The sequence below is a fragment of the Rana temporaria genome, chromosome 8 (assembly GCF_905171775.1).
Source record: "Rana temporaria chromosome 8, aRanTem1.1, whole genome shotgun sequence".
NCBI classification, from domain to species: Eukaryota; Metazoa; Chordata; class Amphibia; order Anura; family Ranidae; genus Rana; species Rana temporaria.
The window spans coordinates 58,073,698-58,095,543 of NC_053496.1; the positions used below are offsets into that span (position 1 = coordinate 58,073,698).

Sequence of the window (21,846 nt, forward strand, 5' to 3'; positions counted from 1 at the left end):
TTTTACTGTTGCTAACATTTCTGTTTGCATAGATGCAAGAAAATTCTTCATCATTGCAGCAGCCTTCTTCCCTGCTAAGGTATTAATACATTTGTAGCAGAAAGGCTTAGAGTAAGATTTGGGGAGTTTCTCTCTGCAATTCCCACATTTCTTAGAGGAACTATGCCCTGTAGCGGCAGGAGACTGAGCTGAGGCCTCCTGGGCTCCGCTGGGGGATTCTGAAAGACATGAGGTATACACACATTACTCTGTCTTTTTTTCCCCAAGACTGCTGGCTGTACTGGGGAGGAGAGAAAGCAGACGAGAAGAAGGGCCAGATCCTGCACTGGTCGTTCCCTAAAAGTTTGGGAAATCTTCACTGCTTCCCTCCTCCCTTTCCAGGGGGATTCGTACTTACCGACCCCCGACCTGGATCTGCCAGCGGTCGCATCTGTCTTTCCGTCCTCTTCCATGAGGAGGGTGACTTGGTCCTGGCTGTCGGTACTCCTGCACGAGTCGTCCACAAGCCGACCTGCCCACCGCCCAGCGCTGTCTCACGTTGCCGTCAGGAACTTCCGGGTTACGCCGCCGGGAACCGCCCACTTCCTGTGATGCGGTTCCTGTTCCCAGAACGAGGCTTGGAACGCAGCATTTGAATTTTGAAGACCCGGGAACAGCCCTTTCGATGGCGGTGGTTTCAACAGCACTCAGTGATGGCTCACCTCCCCGCAGCTCAGAGCACTGGTGTGTATAGGGGGCGACCTGTGAGTTTGGACCGAAGTCTACAGGTTAGTTCAGCCCTCCCCGGCCTCCCTAAAACCTGTCTCACAGGGGTACCTTCGACCCTCCCCGGTCTCTAGGTTTTCTTAAAAAACCTTAGTTAGACTTACCGGTAACGGTATTTCTATGAGTCTTTCAGGACAGCACCTGGAGAGAGAGCGCAGCTCCACCCACTTCCCAGGAAACACTGCAGTCAATGCTATAACTTCCGCCCCCTTCCACCATGGCCTCAGTTGTTCACGAGTACCTCCGGCCACGCTGAAATTAGATAAGCAGAACATAGACACTACACGCATTAGCATATATATATATATTATCTTTAATAATAAAAGGGCGGGTTATCGGTGCTGTCCTGAAAGACTCATAGAAATACCGTTACCGGTAAGTCTAACTAAGGTTTTCTCACCTCGTCTTTCAGGACAGCACCTGGAGATGATAACCGAGTACTTACTCTAGGGTGGGACCACCGCTTGCAGGACTTTCCTGTCAAAAGACTGCTCTGACACAGAGAGCAAATCCATCCTATAATGACGAGCGAAGGTGGAAAAGCTCATCCACGTTGCCGCTTTACAGATGTGTTCTGGTGAAGCTCCAGCCCGTTCTGCCCAGGAAGTTGCCACCGCCCTAGTAGAATGGGCCATTACTCCCGGAGGAGGATCCAAACCTTTAGCTTTGTATGCCTCATGGATAGCCATGCGTAACCATCTAGCCAGAGTACTTTTGGAAGCCCCATGCCTCTTGCGGGATCCTGAAAACAGAACAAAAAGCGAGTTCGCCTTTCTGAACTCACTAGAGACCTCTAGATAGCGTCTAATGCATCTCCTGACATCTAAGGAATGGAATTCCCTCTCCTTCGGACATGATTTGGGGAGTTTCTCTCTGCACTATTTCCTGCGTCCTATGAAATACTGACACTACTTTCGGAAGAAAACTCAGATCAGTTCTTAATACTACCCTGTCAGGGAAGATTGACAAAAAAGGCTCCAAAATGGAAAGCGCCTGAAGCTCGCTAACTCTCCTCGCTGAGGTGACCGCTACCAAAAGCACCAATTTCAAAGTCAGAAATTTTATAGAGGCGTCTACCAGTGGTTCGAAGGGCCTTTTAGTCAAACCCCCCAGAACCACTGATAAATCCCACTTGGGGAAAAAATTTAAACGGGGAAGGCCTAGCCCTGGCTAAGGCCTTAAAAAATCTGATGACGTAGGGCTCTAGAGATAAACGTCTCTCTAGAAAGACTGACAAAGCCGCCACCTGCGCCTTCAAGGTGCTGGCTGCCAGACCCTTATCCATACCGTCTTGTAAAAACTCCAAGACGGAACAAGTATTCAAAGGAGAATAATTTTTACCTTCACACCAAGAATTGAAAACCTTCCAAGTCTTGAAATAGATGGCCCTCGTGACCTCTTTCCTGCTACTAAGTAGCGTATCTACCAAACGTTTGGACAAACCCTTCCTGCTAAGAATTAGCTCTTCAGTAACCAGGCCGTGAGTCTTAACCGACTCACGTCTGGATGAAGTAGAGGGCCCTGAAAAAGCAAATCTTTTCTGACTGGCAGTACCCAGGGATCTTCTACTGCCAGATCCAACAGACTCGAAAACCAAGGCCTCTTGGGCCAGTACGGGGCTATCAGGATCAGAGTAGTTTTCTCCTCCTGAAGCTTCCGTAATACTAAAGGGATGATCTGAACTGGGGGGGAAGGCATAGCACAGGCGGAAGGGCCAGCGTTGGACTAACGCATCTAGACCCTCTGCCTGGTCCATTCTGTTGAGAGAAAAATAAGCCGGAACCTTGGCGTTGGACTGGGACGCGAACAGGTCCATCTGAGGGGTTCCCCACCCGTTTACTAGCTCTTGGAAGACCTCCGGGCATAAACACCATTCCGATTCCAGAACCCTCGTTCGACTTAAAAAGTCTGCCAGAAGGTTTAGGCTGCCTTTTAGGTGTACTGCCGATAGGGAAGCCAAGTTCACCTCTGCCCAGGACAGAGTCTGTAAGGCCAGATTGAGGAGTACCTTGCTTCTCGTGCCCCCCTGTCTGGAAACATACGCCACTGCTGTGGCGTCTGACAAAATCTGGACATGTTGGTCCAGAATCAGCTCCTGGAAGGCCCTTAGCCCTAACCAAATGGCCCTGAGTTCCCTCCAATTGGAGGACCTTCTGGACTCTTCCCTCGTCCAGGATCCCTGTGCCATCTGCCCGTCTAGGTGAGCACCCCATCCCCACGAACTCGCGTCCGTAGTTAGGACCCTTGTAGTGGGGAAGGACCAAGACAGGCCTAGGCGCAGATTTGCCTGGCCTCTCCACCACCAAAGTTTCCTCTTCACTGAAGACGGAACTCTGAATCTTTTCTCTAGGGATTCCCCATGGGTCCAATTCTGAAGGATAGCCTGTTGTAGGTCCCTTGAATGAAGACGAGCCCACTGCACCGCCGGAATGGCAGCCGTGAGTAAGCCCATTGTGGACATGGCTTAGCGAACAGAAATCGGCACATTTGTCTGAATTGTCTTCACCGCAGCCTGAACTTTCTCTATTTTTTCTTCTGGTAGAAAAATCTTCCCCTGAACAGAGTCTATAGTGTATCCTAGAAAGACTATCCTCTGGGAGGGCACTAGATTTGACTTTTCTCTGTTCAGAATCCACCCGAGCCCTTCCAAATGAGCCTGGGTCCTCCTCAGGTCCAGGAGAAGCTGCTTCTCCGACTTGGCGAACACCAGGAGGTCGTCCAAGTATGGAATTATGGAAATCCCCCTGAGCCTTAGGGGTGCCACTTTTGAAAAGACTCTGGGAGAGGAGGAAAGGCCGAATGGGAGGGCTCTGAATTGGAAATGTCTCACTCCGCTCTCTGTTCTGATGGCTAGGCGCAGATAGCGCTGAGAGGAAGTCTTGATCGGGACGTGCAAATATGCATCCCTTAAATCTATCGATGCTAGAAAGCACCCCAGAGGAAGAAGCTTTCTCACCGAGTATATAGAATCCATGCGGAATCTCTTGTACCGGATAGCTAGATTCAGGACTTTTAGGTTTAAAATTAACCTGAATTTGCCCGACGGTTTCCTTACTAGAAATATATGGGAATAACAGCCCTCCCCCTGTTCTCTCTGGGGCACTGGCGTAATCACCCTCTGTTGGAGAAAATCTTCCACTAATGCCAGCATTGCCCGAGATTTCTCTTGCTCCCTGGGCAATTGGGTCACATAAAACCGCGACGGTGGTCTTCCCGAGAACTCCAGTGCGTAGCCCTCTGCAATCAGTTTGAGGACATACGGACTGGACGTCGCCTCTGCCCACTGTGGAAGGAAGGCTTGGAGCCGACCTCCCACAGCTGGGAGACCGTCACTGGGGATTAGCAGGCTGGCTGGGGGAGCGAAATAACACCCCAGGCTTCCCGCGGCCCCTCTGGGACCGCCAGGGTCTACCACCCTGGCCTCTTTGCGAATCCTTAGGACCCCTGGCTTGGTAAAAAGGACGAAAATTTTTCTTGGGCCCTGAATCTACCTTTTTTAAAGGAAGAGCCTTCTTTCTATCCGCCGTCCTATCCAGAACGGAGTCTAGCCCTGTGCCAAACACCAAGTCTCCTTCAAAAGGTAATCCACACAGTTTCAGCTTAGAGGCTGTGTCCCCCTGCCAGGTCTTAACCCATAAGGCCCTTCTGGTTGAATTTATCAACGCCGAGGATCTGGCGGAGAGCTTCACGGATTCAGCAGATGCATCCGCTATATAGCCTACCGCTTTCATAAGGACTGGAAAGGACTCCAAAAGCTCTCTACGAGAGGTACCAGCCTCAATGTGACCTTTAAGCTGATCCAGCCAATGTTCAAGGCTTCTAGCCACCACAGTGGATGCCATAGCTGGCTTGAGATCAATCAAGCTGGTATCCCAGGCTTTTTTGAGCAGGGTATCTGCTCTTTTATCCAGGGGATCTTTAAGGGTACCTGTATCCTCAAAAGCTAGGTCCGTATTGCGAGAAACTTTCGAAAATGCTGCATCCAGTTTAGGCCTTTTATTCCATGCCTGCGTTGGATCTTCATCGAAAGGAAATCTCCTTTTCAGAGATTTAGAAAAGCAGGGAGCCTTTTCTGGGTCCTTCCATTCTCTTTTTATTGTTTCGGACAATACTTTATGTACTGGGAAGGTACGATGTTTCACCTCATCCAAGCCCTGGTACATCCTGTCATGCAAGGACAGCTGAGTCACATCTTCCTTAATGTTTAGGGTAGAATGAATAGTCCTTAATAGGTCATCAACCTCTTCTAAGGACAGTTTATAGCGCGAGGAAGAAGTATCCCTTTCTTCTTCTTCCTCCGCCTCTGATCCTGAAACATTTTCAGGTTCCTCCTCCTCGGACTCACTGTCTAACCTTCTAGATGTGGAGGGGGTACTGGCCCTGGCCTTAGATCCCTTAGTCGGACCCTTGTCCAGGAAGGAGCGAAAAGACTGGAAAGTCTGGTGCAACTCCTCCCTAAATGAAGAGAGCAACTCCCCCGTACCCTTGACGGTGGGCTGCTCAGAGGCCGAACTAGTAGAGGCCTCCCCCCTGACAATCTCCGCAATACAAGTTTTGCATAAAGGTTTGGTCCAGTTCCCTTTAAGGGAAGCTTTACAAGTAGCACACCGCTTCTTGGAAGGAGGAGGTTCTACCACTTTAAGTTTTTCTTTAACTTTCTGAAACGACACAAAGGACAACAACGCTATGTTTAACCTTTGTATGCCAGACCAAATCACACAAGTGCACACAGCTAGTGAACAATTAACACCAGAACCCATCACCGCTGCACCAGAAAAAACTGCACACACCCATAGAAGTGACTAGGGTGAGTGAGGCAGGCTCCCCTCCCCCGAAGGGGCAGAAAAGAGGGACATAACAATACCCTGGCACATTGACCACCGCTGGGTCTCCTACCTGGGCTGGGCTGGTGCTTGTGGCTCCTGCTCCCACCACCTCCGCTGCGTCTTCTGGCTCCATGGTCCCAGAACGCTGCGGGCGTGCGACAGCTTTTTGAATTTCCCGGCTCTTTCTCGCCGCTGCGAGACCCAGGAAATAGCACCGCCGAGGCCACTCCTCCTCCTGCGTTCCAGGCGGCCGGAACCAGAAGCCGCCACGCGCCGCCGGAAGTCCCGCCTCCACCCGGAAAGGACGTCACTACGCCCTCCGCTCCGGGACCTCGTATGCCGGAAGAACGGCACCTGACCGCCCCCCCGTAAGCTACGATGCCCGGACTCAGGGAGCGGGACCTCCAGCAGCCTCTGTCCTCGCCGGACCGAAGGAGAAGCACCCGACCTTCACCCGCACGTCAGGGGAGAAGTCGAGTCCGCCTCCTGGAGGATCACCTCCTAAAACATCAAACACCGGTATGCCCACAAAGAATCACCTTCCCCGCCTGGGGCGAGAACAGCACACCCCTGGTTCCCTGCAGCGCTTCCACCATGGCCGGAGGAAACACTACAACTGAGGCCATGGTGGAAGGGGGCGGAAGTTATAGCATTGACTGCAGTGTTTCCTGGGAAGTGGGTGGAGCTGCGCTCTCTCTCCAGGTGCTGTCCTGAAAGACGAGGTGAGAAAAAATAAACGTGTCGCTGTGTTCGGAGAAACACAATCAATACTGGGGAGCAAGGGGAAGGGTGGGGCTTTTTAAACTGTCATGTGATTGTGTTTCCTGCAGGGAGGAGCCATCATCTCTCGGGTGCCGTCCTGGAAGGTGATAAGAGAAATACACACACACACACACACACACGCTTAAAAGGGATTGTAAAGGTTAATTTTTTATTTTCTAAAAAGGTTCCTTTAAGCTAGTGCATTGTTGGTTTACTTACCTTTCCCTTCGATTTCCCTTCTAAATGTTCCCCCCTCCCCCCTTGTCTGAATTTCTCACTTGCTGTTCCTCCTCAGTTAACTTGCCCCCATCATCCGAGACATTCTGGCTGTGAACACAGCATCTCCCCGCAGGGATGTAGTCCCAAGGGAAGGAGCGAGTGAGCGCGCCGACTAACCTCCAGCTAGAACGGCTCAGATGATGGGGGCAAGCTTACTGAGGAGGAACAGGAAGTGAGAAATTCAGACAAAGAAAAAAAAAAAAAAAACATTTAGAAGGGAAACCGAAGGAAAAGGTAAGTGAACCAACAATGCACCAGCTTAAAAAGGAACCCATTTAGATAATTAAAAAAAAATAACCTTTTACAACCCCCTTAAAAAAAGGTAAGGAGTCTTTGCTGCGACAGAGTTCTTTTATTCGACTAAACCAAAAGACAGAATTTTCAAAAATACTGCACCCCATGCATTGGCTACACCCATATCACAGAGGCTAGAAACACAAGGCTTAGTTTGTGGAACATTTATTTGTTATTACTTGAAGTACAAGTGCTTTAGATTGGCATTTACCGAACCAGCATCAATTCCAGGCTTCGTGATCCTTTCACAGACCGAGTTAAAATTAAACCAACTAAAAGCTGTGCAGAAAAATGTGTTGGTGATGTCCTGGGTGGGCTGGAACTGGGAAACCCCATTTTAAAGGGCATGATCCACAGGAGACAGTACCGATTGCGTAAAAGGCACAAGTATCAGGTCACATTGTTAGAGAACAGCCATCCTAATTAAGGCCATAATCAACAGCATCCAAACTGTCCTGAGCATAAAGCTTAAAAAATTCCAAGAGGACCTCTGGAGCAGTGAAGGTTGCCTTGACAGCTGGGTCTTGTAACATATGGTCATTCCAAGCTTTGATGTTTGGAGTGTTATCCAAAAGACTAGAAAAATAAGAAGAACAATTTAGTACAAGATATGTTCTGGTGATTTTTTTTATGTCTGTCTAGCCAGTGATAGTTGCCTGTCCCTTTTCTCCATAAACATCAAAATAGTCTGGCACCAAACATCCTTAGTGCTCCCCCAGCTTAAAATTAGCATTTCTATGGAAGGATCATTTACATTGATCTTTAAGTGTGCATATAATCAAACTGCTATCAGCATTAATATATAGCAGGACATTCTCCCCCCCCCCCCCCCCCCCCCAGAACAGAAGGACTTGGAGAGTCCTTTTTACCACGCCACTTCCTCTCCAAATTACAAAAGGACAAAAAGGACTTCATACCAGTTAATTTTGTGAGTTTCCATCTTTGTAAAGCCCCCATGTCAGTAAGAATACCATTATAAGATTGAGCTGTTGTGCTTACTGGAGGAGTCAAGCGTGTTTAAGGGATACACGGAGTAAAGAGGGCACACACAAGTTTTAAGCTTGGGCTGGATCAGCTTCCGCACTTTTAATGTAAAATCTGACAATTAGTATGATTTTAGAACTACCAAGCAATACAAAAAAAGTAAAAAAGGTAAACTGCAAAGATATTGGCAAGCGATTCAAGATCTCAAAATGTAACAAGCAATGAACAAAAAGTAGCCCTTACCCCTCCAATGCAAAAACGCTGAATCTTTCAAACCAGGGCCACACCATGTAGTCAATAAAGGACACAGATTTACCACCGAAGAATGGGGTTTTCTTCTTAGCCAGTGCCTGAAACAAGGCAGAGCAAAGACAGCAACATTTTAAAAACCTTGGCTTTTACCCATTTCACAAATATCTTGGATCATAAAATGTTAGAACTATGCTGAATATACTGTATAGTGGGTCTGTGTTTTTTTTTTTTTTTTAATTAAAAAAAAAAAAAAAAATCATGTTTATATCCGTTTGAGATATAACAAAAAAAAAAAAAAAAAAAAAAAAAAAATTTATATATATATATTTTGTATTCCATTTTTTTTGCCAGTAGGCAGCTTTCTAGAGCTCTATTCATATGTTCCATCCTATCCGGATCTGTTTTACTGGATACAAAGCGCAATAGCTCAAACTAAGATTGACACACAGAACCGCATGAGTCAAAGCAGTACCTATTTGGACAGCTCTGTAGAGCGTTTCAGTTAAAGAGAAGGAGACTGAAATTAAATGGTTCAGAAGAACTGTAAAACTAAACCTCTGTGAAACATACAGTCACATTGGATTTGCAACAATAAAAGTACACAGAGCACAAATTTCCATGGAGGTATTTGAGATGGTAGTAAACCTTTTTGATCACCCAACCTAGGAAAAAGGGCCATAAGAAAAGAAGAAATTGTACTGTACTTCTTGGGGGGAAAAAAAAAAGAAAAAAAAAGGGGACACTGGGGGCTTTGTGGTGCAGCAATAACATGCGTCCCTATCTCTCTATTTAGTCAGCTCTGGCAAGGATCATTCAGCAGATTTCCCAACATTTTGCCATTTTCTTTTTAAACTTCTGGCAAGTTTTCTTTGTATGCATGGCATGAACACTTCAGAGATTTGGTTTAAAATATTAGACTATGCATATGTCTGACATTTTATGCTGCTAGTAGTACCTACTTTATTTCCACACTTCCATGGTGCACATGCACGAGCAAGACTCTGAAGATTTCATCTAGACTGTGTGGTACAGCATTGATTATGGTAGAGCAGTTTTGAACATAAATATAACAGAGTTTGCTGAAAACGCTGTATGTGTTACTAACGGAAATTGCACAACTTTAATATTTGAATACTGGGATAGTTGGTATATAGAGTATAATATACATCACAGTGCACAGTATGGAGTGTTGAACGTATAGCACACTGAACAGAGTAGCGTGGTGGAGCGAGCAATCCATCATGCTGGGTTCCCCAAAACTATTAATAAAATAATCTTACCTCTTCCAGTTTTTTCAATTTCTCAAGAAACTGTGATTTTAATTCAGTGGTGTCTTTATTATCTTTCTGTGCAAACACAATCTGGTAAAATACAGGTGTGACCTGAAAAAGCAATAGATATTGTTAAGTGTCAGGTCAGAAAATAATAATTTGCCCCAGTACAGCGCTCATGTCCATACAACTTATATGTGCCAAACAGCAACATAATAACTGGGCACCCAAAAAAAAAAAAAAACACCTGTAAGAAGAGATTTGCTAAAGCTGTAAATAACCATTTTAATGCTTTTGCAGGAGTAAACCCAAAGCTTTTTTGCCGGTACTTCTCCTATGGATCACAGGAGTACAGTTTGTTCTGCAAAAGCCCACTGTTGGCTCATGTGACAAAGCCAGTCAAGGCTCTGAAAAAAATCCAGAAAAATATGATCGGGATCCACCCAGATGCCTTTAGCTTCTCACTGAGTCGCTGAAAGTCTGAGCCAGCCGCTCCCACCCCCTGCACAGCCCAGCACTAAAGGGAGCGCTGGATGAACACATGGCAGAGAGCTAGTGATTGACAGTCACTGCAGCCTGAAAGCCGAGAAATCAGCGATGTTGGATCACTTCAGTCTTGAGTCAGCAGGGGACAGATGCAGCATCAGACCAATGCTGCAACCACCTAGCTGAGTATAACTTTTTTCCAGGAATCTCAAACTTCTCTTTTAAAGGTCTGCGACCAGAAAAAAAAAAAAAAAACACAAACACACGGTTATCACCACTCTCCATTTCAGGGCATTGGGATCAGGCATCGTAAAACATAGGGTCATTAAACCCAGTAGGAGTACATGACATGCAATAAAATGTCTTACACAAAACTAGTTGATATTGTAAAAGCCATTTAGGCCCGATCTATACCGATAGCTATCCTACTTGATCTGCAAAAGACCCTTTCTCCAATTCACAGTCTTAAAATCTACATATAATCAGTTATTATAAAGCTACAATACTACCGATTATATATTTTAATGTGGAAGAAAAATACTAGGCAGATCAAGAACACATATGACTAGGCTATTGTAGCGCCCCTTTACTTTCAGAAAGGACGCCATGTTAAATTTAGTGGGGGGGGGGGGGGGGGAATGAGAGAGTTATGTTGCTCTTAATTTTGTGAAATTTGGCCGTCGCCAAATCTGGATTGTTCTGTGGGTCAGCCTGCGTTCCAGGGATGCAGTTTCATCTCTGGGCGACAGGTGGCGCCAGAGAGGTTCAGGCGGAGTCACTTCTTCCCAGCAGCCAATGAGAGGAGTTGGACCTCGCTGTGCATGCTGGGAGGGGTATTTCTGTGGCTTGAGGCCGTTGTTCTGGGTTCTTCGCGGGTTCCTGGTGCGGCACACACCTTTAGGGTGTGCGCACATCGCAGGTCCCACCACTATGGCCTACCTGGCCTGGGGTCGCACGCTACGCGGAGTTCCTGACTCTGGGCCCTTCTGGCCTGGAGCAACTGATGCTACCAAGGGGCCCCAGTGACTTACTGGGTCCTCACTTATACTGAGGAGATTCCAGGCTGCATGCCGCTCGGTGGGGGGGAGAATCGGCTTGAGGAGAACCCAGAGGCAGGTGATCCAAAAGGGCTTGAACGAACCATCGGGGGATCTGGTGACCGGACATTGACAGATACACTTACTCTGTCAACCGGTGACCATAACGAGATTTACTGGGAGGATTTGCTCTATTGTTCAACTTAATCTTGCACTAGGCCTGTGGCAGAGGTCTCAACATCCAATTAGAGCCAAGTCGGTGGCAGACTTGTTCCTCCCAGAAGCTTTAGGCGACGCTCTGGCTGCCAGGCCTGTGAGAGGGGCCTGTCCAGGGGCACTTCACCCACTCCGGCGGGAGTGGCGAGGTACTGATACAGCTACTAGAAGGCAGGACTGCTTTCTTCATCCAGAGCCTGATACTGCAAAGTTATTCTATTCTCATCAACCTGTCCTGTCAGCCTTTAAAAACATGCGTTCAACAGAGTTTACACCGTCGTCTAGTGTGCATGGGGCCTTATGCTCATTAACCGGACTTTGCCAAATTCACAGAACCAGAACTGTTGAGTTTTTTTTATTATTAAATCTTGGTTTTTCTTTTGCAACAAATTTTTCAGTAAATATTCAGTTTGAACAGTGTTTGATATTTTGAAATTGTTATTGTCACTAATGCACCAAGCCAGAATTTAAAGAATCCGTTTCTCCTTAAAGAGCGACTATATGGTAATCCCTGCAATATTCCTGTCTGTGGGGACAATGTATATTACAGACATTTATTAAAAAGGCATAATCATTATCGTGAACATTGATATTTAGAATAAAATATCTGGTGTCAGTTGATTTGGGGTGTACATCGTTAACTGTAGTTAATCCAAACCCAGTGGTGATCGCTTTCAGTCTGCTGGCACTTAGGTTGTGGTCCTGGATGCTGGAAAAATCTTTGTGGAGGGTGAGACTGAGCGTGTCATTGTTGCAGATAAGTGACAGAGAGGTGAGAGTTTGACCAGCCATTTGTCACAAGATGGTGAAGGTGGCAGGGGTCATTTTTTTTTTAATCATACACGAAATTGAATATAAAAAAAAAAAAAAAAAAAAACACACCACACACCCCACACATCAGCTGAGTTATGGAATTCTGACAAAGACTCACCCCCCCCCCCCCCAATCAGAATACAAAGATCAGTGCTGCCAGCTATAGCCGTTGGCTCTGATCAATCAGTAAAAACCCAACAGTGTGGTTGTACAGAAGTTGATTAGTAGATTGGCTTCTGTACAATGAGCCTGCCCCAAACATGGTTGGGAATTCGGCCGGTCCTTGCTGAACCAGTCGAATTTCTAACCATGTATGGCCTTGCATAAGAGGCTTACACTTTTGTATATACTTTCCACCATCCATCAAAAAAACACAAGGATCTCATCATACATACTGCAGAGAAAGCTTCCAGTAACATCCTCTGTTCAGCTTTTGCATAGGGGTCAGATGGAATCAGCTTAGCCCCAGGAAAAACGTCATCCAGGTATTCACAAACAATTGCCGATTCATAGATTATTTTCCCATCAGAAGTCTCAATTGTAGGTACCATACCCGAAGGATTCAGCTCGAAATACCAGTCTGGTTTGTTCTTCAGATTGATGTTTACTACTTCATGCCTATAATGACAATTCACAACACAAAAGTAACACAAGGTGGCATCCCTGATTAAAACTGTGCTATAAAATAACTCCACACACTATTTAGTAGCCCTATACCGACACCTGTCATTAAAGAGTTTGTTACCCCAAGACTTCATTCCCGATATATATGCGTTGACCATGTACTTATATGAGAAAGTATCTTGTTCCTGTTATATTGCTTCCTTTATGCGAAATCCCGGCTGATCCTGCTAGTCCCCTTGCTTTCCTATTAAAAACTGACCACACTAAGCAGGAGAGCACCACATGGTGAGTTCTCTAGCTATGCTGGAAAATCAGTGTACTCTCCTCCAATGATCAGACTTGTCCTGTGTAGTATGGGTCTATATTCATAATTTATTTACAAAGAACTTGGTATTATTATTTAGAACTTATATAGCGCAGACAGTTTACACAGCGCTTTACAACTTGAGGGTAGACGGTACAGATACACTGTAATACAGTAGGAATGAGAGGGCCCTGCTCGTTAATTATGAGAATCATTTCTGTGCCTATATATCTGGATACTGGCTATGGCTCTGCATACATTGATCTTTCTGACCTCATCAGTTGGGTCACATTCTCTCAAACCTGTTATAGCCACTCGTTCGGACTGGCAAAAACCAGTTCATTACGGTCTCCTTTCACATATAAAATACAAGAGAAAATTGTCCAAGACAGACAAGTGAATAAGCCTGTCATCTATCTATTCACATCTATGCGACAGCGGCGCATTTTGCCGCGAGTGTGTATCTTTTTTTTTTTTTTTTTTTTTTAGATTCTTCCCATTGCTGTCAATGGGCGAACGCCAATGTCGGCGTCTATGAGATGTGAACCATCTCCATAAACAGCAATGGGAATTATCCCCTCTAGCGGCAGAAGCGTCCGGCATCGGTCGTTTTGTCGCATAGATGTGAATGGAGCCTAACCCCCTGACATTTTCCGGCTTGTGATTGCATTTAGTTATCTTGGAAATGCTGACGCTTGACAAGAACCGTCACTTCTGGAAATTAAGTACATGCTCACCCTCAGATCCGTGATGCACTCAAAGAAAAGTGATCACATGACCTGCACTTTTCATGTATAAAAAAAAAAAAAAAAATTTATAAGAAAAACTTGATTGCATATTTCAAAGACTGATTTATAAGTACATATTTTACCATTGGGAAATGTATATTGGATTACTTTAGTGCATAACCACTTTTGTAGCGCCTGTGTACTTTCAGTCCAGGTGCTATCCTAAATTTAGAGGGGGATGAGAGAGTTAGTTTACTCTCATCAAACTAATTCATGTAAATTGGGCCTCTACTCTAGCTGGGCTGTACTTCCAGTTCATTCTGTGTTCCAGAGAAGCCTTTCCATCTTTGGGCGTCAGGTGGCAGCAGTGGAGTTCAGTCTGAGGCGCCTCCTGCCAGTAGCCAATCAGAGAAGTTTCTCCCTCGCAGGGCATATTGGGGGAGGGTACTTCTAGAGCGGACGCCATTTTTTGTGGTTCATCTTTTGCTGGTTCCGGGTGCGGCACCCACCTTCAGGGTGTGCGCACATCACGGGCCCCGGCAAAATGGCCTACCAGGCCGGGGCGCACGTGCTACGCGGAGTTCCCGGGCCAAGTTGGTCCAGAGCAACTGAAGCTGTGAAGGGGCCCCAGTGATCGACTGGGTCCCCCACCTCTATGAGGAAGATCCCAAGCGAGTTGTGATGTTCGGTGGGGAGTCGGTCTGAGGTGAGCCCGGAGGCAGGTGATCCAACAGGGCCTAGACAATCCATCGGGGATCAGGGTGACTGGACACTGACAGTTTGTTCGATAGCAACCTGTCAGTCGGTGACCATTTAAAAGACTACCTGAGGGAGATTCAGGCAAATTACAGTACCGAGAAGGATTCGCTGTATTATCTACGTTCCAGAGAAAAGGGCCTGTGGCAGAGGTTCCACTTCTATCCTCATTTCAGCCAAGTCTGTGGCAGAGACTTGTTTCTCCTCAAGGTTCCGAGTGATACCCTGGCTGCCAGGTCGGTGTGAGAGGCCTGTCCAGGTACACTACACCCACTCCAGCTGGAGTGGAGACAAAGCGTTACTTGAAGCAGGACTGCTTCTGTTCTATCCAAGCCTGAATCTGCAACTATTCTCTTCTTCACCAACCTTTCTCTATCTACTTCAAGTTCACTGTTTGCCGTGTTGGGCAAGAATAAAAGCACAGAAAACGACACCCAGCTGTTTGGACATTACGTCATTGCTCTTATCTCATCATCATCATTAGTATCCCTAGATACTCACAAAAAGGTAACAGGCCGTCCCAAATCTAACCAGCGGCTCCTGCAGGGGTAGCGCTACACTTTGAATACACAAACCCAAGGCAAAACATGTCAAACTTTAAATCACCAGACAGTGTGCATCTAAAGATCTTACTTGACTCCTTTGGCAACCAGGACGAGTCTTGCTCTCTGGGCAAAGGGGCAGAATCTCATGCTGTATAGTCTAATCGACCCTTGTGGCACTGGCCCTGGGGCAGCACTGCCTGAAAGAAAAGAACAAAAAAAATTATATATATATATATATATATATATATATATATATATATATAATTGCTGAATTCCAAGAAGTAGGTGTGTTACACAAATATGTATTTTTAACCGAGTGAAAAAAACAATAGTTGGCAAAACAAAATCAATCACTGCCTTCTACAGAGATTTGTTATCTTTATACAAACAGTATTCAAAGGAATGTTACATTTCTGTAGGAGACAAAATTTCCCCCATAGCTACCAACTGCCCCTTCTTTCAAATAGATTTGTCCCTTATTTTTAATATCTTAACCACCAGGAAGATTTGGCTGCTCAATGACCAGGCCATTATTTGCGATACGGCACTGCGTCGCTTTAACTGACAATTGGGCGTTTTTTGTGCGGTATTTGATCACCTCTGCAGTTTATTTTTTATTTTTTATTTTAGCGCAAAAAATACAAACACCCCACAATATCTTTTACTTTTTGCTATAGTAAATATCCCCCCCACAAAAAAAAAAAAAAAAAAGAAGGGGTTAACAGTAGGGGGCGATCAAGGGTAACTATGGTGTGTTCTAACTGTGGGGGGGGGGGGGGAACTAACTAGGAGAGATGACAGATCGTCTCTCCTCAGATAGCACAAGCCCCCAGATGATGTACCCTGGTGCATGCAGTCTCCTGGCATGTGCAACATGGGTATTTCAGGAGAATGCAGGCAACAGAAACGTCATTGTAGTCTAGGCCAGAATCTAGGAAGTGGAGAGCGAATTACCCAACAAAAGGTGAATACATATTTAAATATTATTATAGTTATTATTATTCACTTGGCTATTGTGAGGGGTGGCAGAATGGAGGAAAGTGGCTTGGGAGGATTAAGTTCCACTTGAAATCAGAACGTCACCCAAAAGGGGACATTCACGCTTTTCCACCTTACCCCCTCCTCTACTACTCTTAGAGTCGGTATTTGGTTTTGGTGATTGAAGCAGAAATTCAGTCCCTTGCATGCAATCTTCTGGGATACATCACTTGAAGCTCTATGGAGAACACCCTCACTCCAAGTCGCCTGAGGCTCAAACAAGTTCTGGAACTTTTTTTTTGTCTCTTAGGATGCCTCTACTCTGGACAAATGAGACAGCTTTGGATGGTAGCACTGTCAATCTGGGGGGGGGGGGGGGGGGGGGGAGAGGAGAGAGGTGTAAGGGCCCTTTCACACGGGACGGATCCGTGATGATCCGCCCTGTGAATCTCCGCTTGCTCAGCGGGGGATCGCTCTGCTGATCCCCGCTGAGCCGGCAGATGACAGGGTGGTCCCCGCACACTGTGCAGGGACCGCCCTGTCAGATCTCCGCTCTCCCCTATGGGGGGGGGCGCGGAAAGAGAGAAAAAAATAAAATAATGTATGTATGTATGTATGTATGTATGTATGTATGTATGTATGTATGTATAACCCCTTGATCATCCGATCCGCAGACGGATGGGAAAAATAGGGTTTCGGAGGATTGCGGATCCGAATGAGATCAGGTGTCAGCGGATGTTCATCCGCTGACACCCGCAATTTCATAGGGATCAATGTATGTCCCTTTTTCATCCGTAAACGAATGGATGAAAAAGCAGACATACGTTCCGCATGTGTAAAAGGGGCTTAAGGTGTACTAGCAGATTTAGATACAACTCCACACTTAAGCTGAACTCTAGCTCACAGTTTATAAGCAGCTACTGTAAGGGTTTAAGTGATAAAGGTTTTACAATAAAAGCTGACCATTGCACACACCCCGATAAGTGTTAATTGGTTTGTCTCAACCCTGCAACTGCTACACCTGCAGGATAACTCGTTAAAAAGAAAAAAAAAAACCCACACACCACACACACACACACACTTACTGGCCAGATCACTAGGTGAAAGACAAAAAAAAAAAAAAAAAAGGGGGGAAAGAGAAAAACAAATGCAGCCACCACATCTGTGAACTGGTAAACTGCAATGTAATAAATGTCTTCTTTCGGGTTTAACATGGAGTGCATCTTGATATCATGTGGTTTAAGAACCCAGTAACCTGAAACAAGTGAAAACCTAAAATCTGCTGATCCAAAAGTCACACTGCACACCTACCTTTAGCCAAACTTCTCTCAGAGCCGGTCATGTTTGCAGACTGTCACCTTTGGAGGAACCTGTATGACAAGAATAAGAAAATAAAATCAGATTCTTGTATTTTGCACACAGCTCAGCAGCTTGTTTCTAGCCACCTAGCACAGCCCTCACCAAGAACAGAGTGGTGTGTCTGGGAGGATCTGTTTGCATTATATATGAAGCAGCTGCATTCCGTCTCCTCCCACCACTTAATGATCAACTGAAAACAAACAGAGTGTATCCTATAGAAAAAGGAGTATATATGCTATATTCATATACTGATTACATAAATACAATATGAGTGATAAAGGCCTTTCTGCCTGTGTATAGCACAGCACCATGGAGATGATTCTTTACAACTAGAACTAAAAACATTCTCGTTGTATGTATAGAAAAATCTTTTTGTTGCTTTGATAGAGCAAGAAATTGTTATAACTGCCATCACATTTTTTTATTTATTTTTTTGCTGTATATGTTCCAGTAAATATGAGGAAATCTCTACAATGTGATGGGAATTTCCCCTGTTCTACTATACATGCTGCATCTACAGTTTCAATGGTGATAGGATGTGTGTGATTTGTTAGAATGTTTGTTACCTCAACATTTCATATTCCTGATATGTGCCTGCTGTACCATGTACATGTATGAAAAAGTATGCTGTTCCCTTTGTATTCTTTTGTGTAAAATCCCTGGTGTCCCTGCTTTTCTATTAAAAACTGACCACACTTGGCATGAGAACACATCGTGGTCAGTTCTCTAGCTGTGCTGGGAACTCAGCCTTTTCCTCTTCCAATTATCAGACTTGTCCTGACATGCCCCACCTGCACAGCATTCACTGGGAAGCTCAGTGTATTGTTTCTTTCTATAAGGGCAGACAGGTGGGCTCACTCCTGAGCTGGGCTGTGTGTGTCCATAGACACATACAGTGCGGCTCAGCCCTGCCCCCTGCTCGCAGGATTTGACTGATAGCTTCCACTGTTCTCAGCCAAGCCTGTAGGAGCTAGGAAGAGAGGGAAAAAATACCTGCATTGGATCAGGTATCATGTAAGTGTTAGGGAGGAGGGAGCACACAGTAAAAGTTTTTTCTACCTTAACGTAGACTTTAGAACCAGAATGTCCCCTCTCCATTCCTGCTATCTATGTTGGCCAATATATATATTATATATACAATGTATAAAAAATGTGAATACTTACCTATTTTCAGTCCAGTCATGTGATCCCCTGTCTCCGCTAGTGACAGCTGCAAGGGAGAGGAGAGAGTGCTTGACAATGGCTGAGAAATCCAGGGAGAGGTGATGTCACTCATAGGTCCAATGTCCCAGCCGTTATCGATGCACCCTCCTCTCCCCAGCATCTGTTGCTGACTGACACAGGGGACACAGCAATCCGGATGTTGGATAATTTATGTAGAATATTTTATATATATTTTAGATGTAGCAAGGTCCCAGGCCTCCTTCGGTGTAATGAGAACCTCCAGGATCAGAGATAGCTGATATCCTTCTGTACATAGTAGGTTGGGAGGCATGGTGGGTGCAAGGTGATTGAAGTGATTGGGCGCCAGACACTTCTTGAATGCAAAATATACCTTTAAATTTCGTACCTGGGGGGTGTCTATAGTATGGCTGTAAAGTAGCGTATTTTCCCGTGTTTAGACCAGTCCCGCAGCAAAGTTACATTTCTAAAGAAAAAAAAGTCATTTAAAACTGATTGCGTCTGTAATGAATTGTCGGGTCTCGGCAATACAGATAAAATTCATTGAATAAAACCAAAATTTAAAAAATAAATTGCGTGGTGGTCCCCCCAAATTCCATACCAGGCCCTTCTGGTCTGGTATGGATATTAAGAGGAACCCTGCTCCAAATAAAAAAAACATGGCGTAGGGGTCCACCTCAAAATCCCTACCAGACCCTTCAGGTCTGGTAAGGATTTTAGGGGGAACCCTGTGCCAAAATAAAAAAAAATGGCGTAGCAGTCCCCGCAAAAATCTATACCAGACCCTTATCCAAGCACGCAACCTGGCAGGCCGCAGGAAAAGAGGGGGGGACTAGAGAGCGCCCCCCCTCCTGAACCATACCAGGCCACATGCCCTCAACATGGGGAGGATTCTTTGGGGGTCTGAGAACCCCAAAGTACCTTGTCCCCATGTTGATGGGGACAAGGGCCTCATCCCCACAACCCTTGCCCAGTGGTTGTGGGCTTCTGCGGGTGGGGGGCTTATTGGAATGTTAAATTCTAAAAGCCTCAAATATATATTAAACTGATGTTGTTATTATTATTATTATTATTATTATAATTATTATTGGGGATTTATGTAGCACTAACAGTACAGTTACAATGCAATGCAGTACAACAGGGCCTTGCTTGTGAAAGCTTACAATCTGAAAAATGTACAGATACTTAGTACTTCCTATACCTAATGTTATATAAATAGGTGTACAGTAAAACCTTGGATTGCGAGCATAATTCGTTCCAGAAACATGCTTGTAATCCAAAGTACTTGTATATCAAAGCGAATTTCCCCATAAGAAATAATAGAAACTCAAAGGATCCGTTCCACAACCATTTATTCATAGGTCCTTCAGTCTATAGTCCATATAAAAAGATTATAGCAATGTGACCAGGTTGTGTAACCATAAAATGTCCATCCACAAATGGAAGCCTCCACAAGGGGATTAGAAACAAAATCCAACAGGAGCTACAGAGTATAAACGAGAAGAGAGGAGCCTCTAAGTGTAGCAATATGTTGGTAAATGGTGGAATTCGGACCTGAAACTGACCAAAAGATGCACAGGAGCCCGGAAACGCAGCAGAGATATGTGAACCGTCTCCATAGAGAGCCGGTCAAAATCTTCTGCTATTGCGAATTGGAACCGCATCCAATTCGCAATGGTGTGAACTCAGCCTTATACTCAGTTGTAACATGACGCTACTTGTATATCAAGACATCGCTTGTATATCAACTCAAAATGTATTTAAACATTTTGCTTGTCTTGCAAAATGCTCTCAAACCAAGGTTTTACTGTAATCAGTTATCAGCAGATATATATATAAATATATATATATATATATATATATATATATATATATATAGATAGATATATCTATTTATATATATATATATATATATAGATAGATAGATAGATATACCGTATTTATCGCGGTATAACGCGCTCCCGCGTATACCGCGCACCCCTAAAGTGGCCCCCAATCCTGTGGAAAAAAAGTTTTTTTTGTACTTACAGTTTTGGTGTCTTGCGCGGCGTCCATCGGCGGCCTCGTCGGGTCCGGCGTTCTTCTGCGGCTTCGGGTGTCCTCTTCGGCGGGTCGGGTGTCCTCTTCGGCGGGTCCGGTGTCCTCTTCGGCGGGTCCGGCGTCCTTCTGCGGCGTCCTCCCCGCTCGTTTCCCGTGCCGAGTTTGAATACTGCGCCGACATATACAGAGCGCAGTACACTCGTGTATTGTCGGCAATGCTCGGCTACCCGCGCTGACGTCCTGTACGTCCAGGACGTGAGCGCGGAAGGAGCCGAGACTGCCCGACTATACACGAGTGTACTGCGCTCGGTATATGTCGGCGCAGTATTCAAAACTCGGTGCGGGAAAGCGGGTATCGGCGTATACTGCGCACCCACGATTTTGCCCTGATTTTCAGGGCAAAAAAGTGCGCGGTATACGCCGATAAATACGGTAGATATACTGTACAGACCAAAAGTTTGGACACACCTTCTCATTCAAAGAAGAACCTAGAATATGAAATATATTTTCAGTTGTTTCACACTTTTTTGTTATGTATAATTCCACAATTGTTAATTCATAGTTTTGAAGCCTTCAGTGTGAATCTACAATTTTCATAGTCATGACAATAAAGAAAACTCTTTGAATGAGAAGGTGTGTCCAAACATTTGGTCTGTACTGTATATATCATAGGTGAACCCAGTGACTGGTTATATAAGTTAAAAGTCATGATGAGTCTTCTGTATGTCCTATAGAGAAGGGGAAGTTAAACCGTGTAATCACTTCCATACATACACGAAAATGTTGAGTCATAGTGCTGCAGAAAAAAACAAAACGCAAATATCATAATCATTGAATCCATACAAAGACTGACCTACCCTTGTATTTACAGCAAGCGACAAGTGATATGCACCACCAGTTGCCCAGAGCTTTCCTAACACACAGTATATATATTGTGTTTAAACTGTATGATCATTAAAATGCAGGGAACCCACACCCAATTTGCAAAGGTGTGAACCCAGCCTTATACTCAGTTGTGACATGACACTACTTGTATATCAAGACATCGCTTGTATATCAAGTCAAAATGTACTTAAAAATGTTGCTCGTCTTGCAAAACGCTCTCAAACCAACTGATGGACCAATTTCATCAGTCCAAACCGATCGTGTGTAGGCCCCACAGGTTATTTGAAGCGGAGGTTCACCCTAATAGCATGTATATCTGACAAACTCCCTTATAGTCGTAACAAGTACTGTTCGGAATACGTTTTTTTTTTTATGCTTTACGTACCTTGTAATCCATTTTTTCAATCTACTTCTCCCTGCGGGAGTAGGCGTTTCTATGCCTAGGGTATTGTCATCTGGG

The 21,846-nt window shown here is 45.1% G+C and overlaps 1 protein-coding gene across 1 annotated transcript; it reads right to left on the reverse strand.

Moving 5' to 3' along the window:
* Window positions 1-6,969: 6,969 nt before the first annotated feature.
* Window positions 6,970-17,334, reverse strand: LOC120946963 (glutathione S-transferase omega-1-like). The gene is made up of 6 exons (XM_040361835.1): window positions 17,232-17,334; window positions 15,031-15,139; window positions 12,381-12,603; window positions 9,443-9,544; window positions 8,154-8,260; window positions 6,970-7,502 (listed from the first exon to the last, which is right to left on the reverse strand). Exons 1-6 carry the CDS (start codon window positions 17,260-17,262, stop codon window positions 7,346-7,348), a joined length of 729 nt encoding a protein of 242 aa, XP_040217769.1. The 5' UTR covers window positions 17,263-17,334; the 3' UTR covers window positions 6,970-7,345.
* Window positions 17,335-21,846: the final 4,512 nt, after the last annotated feature.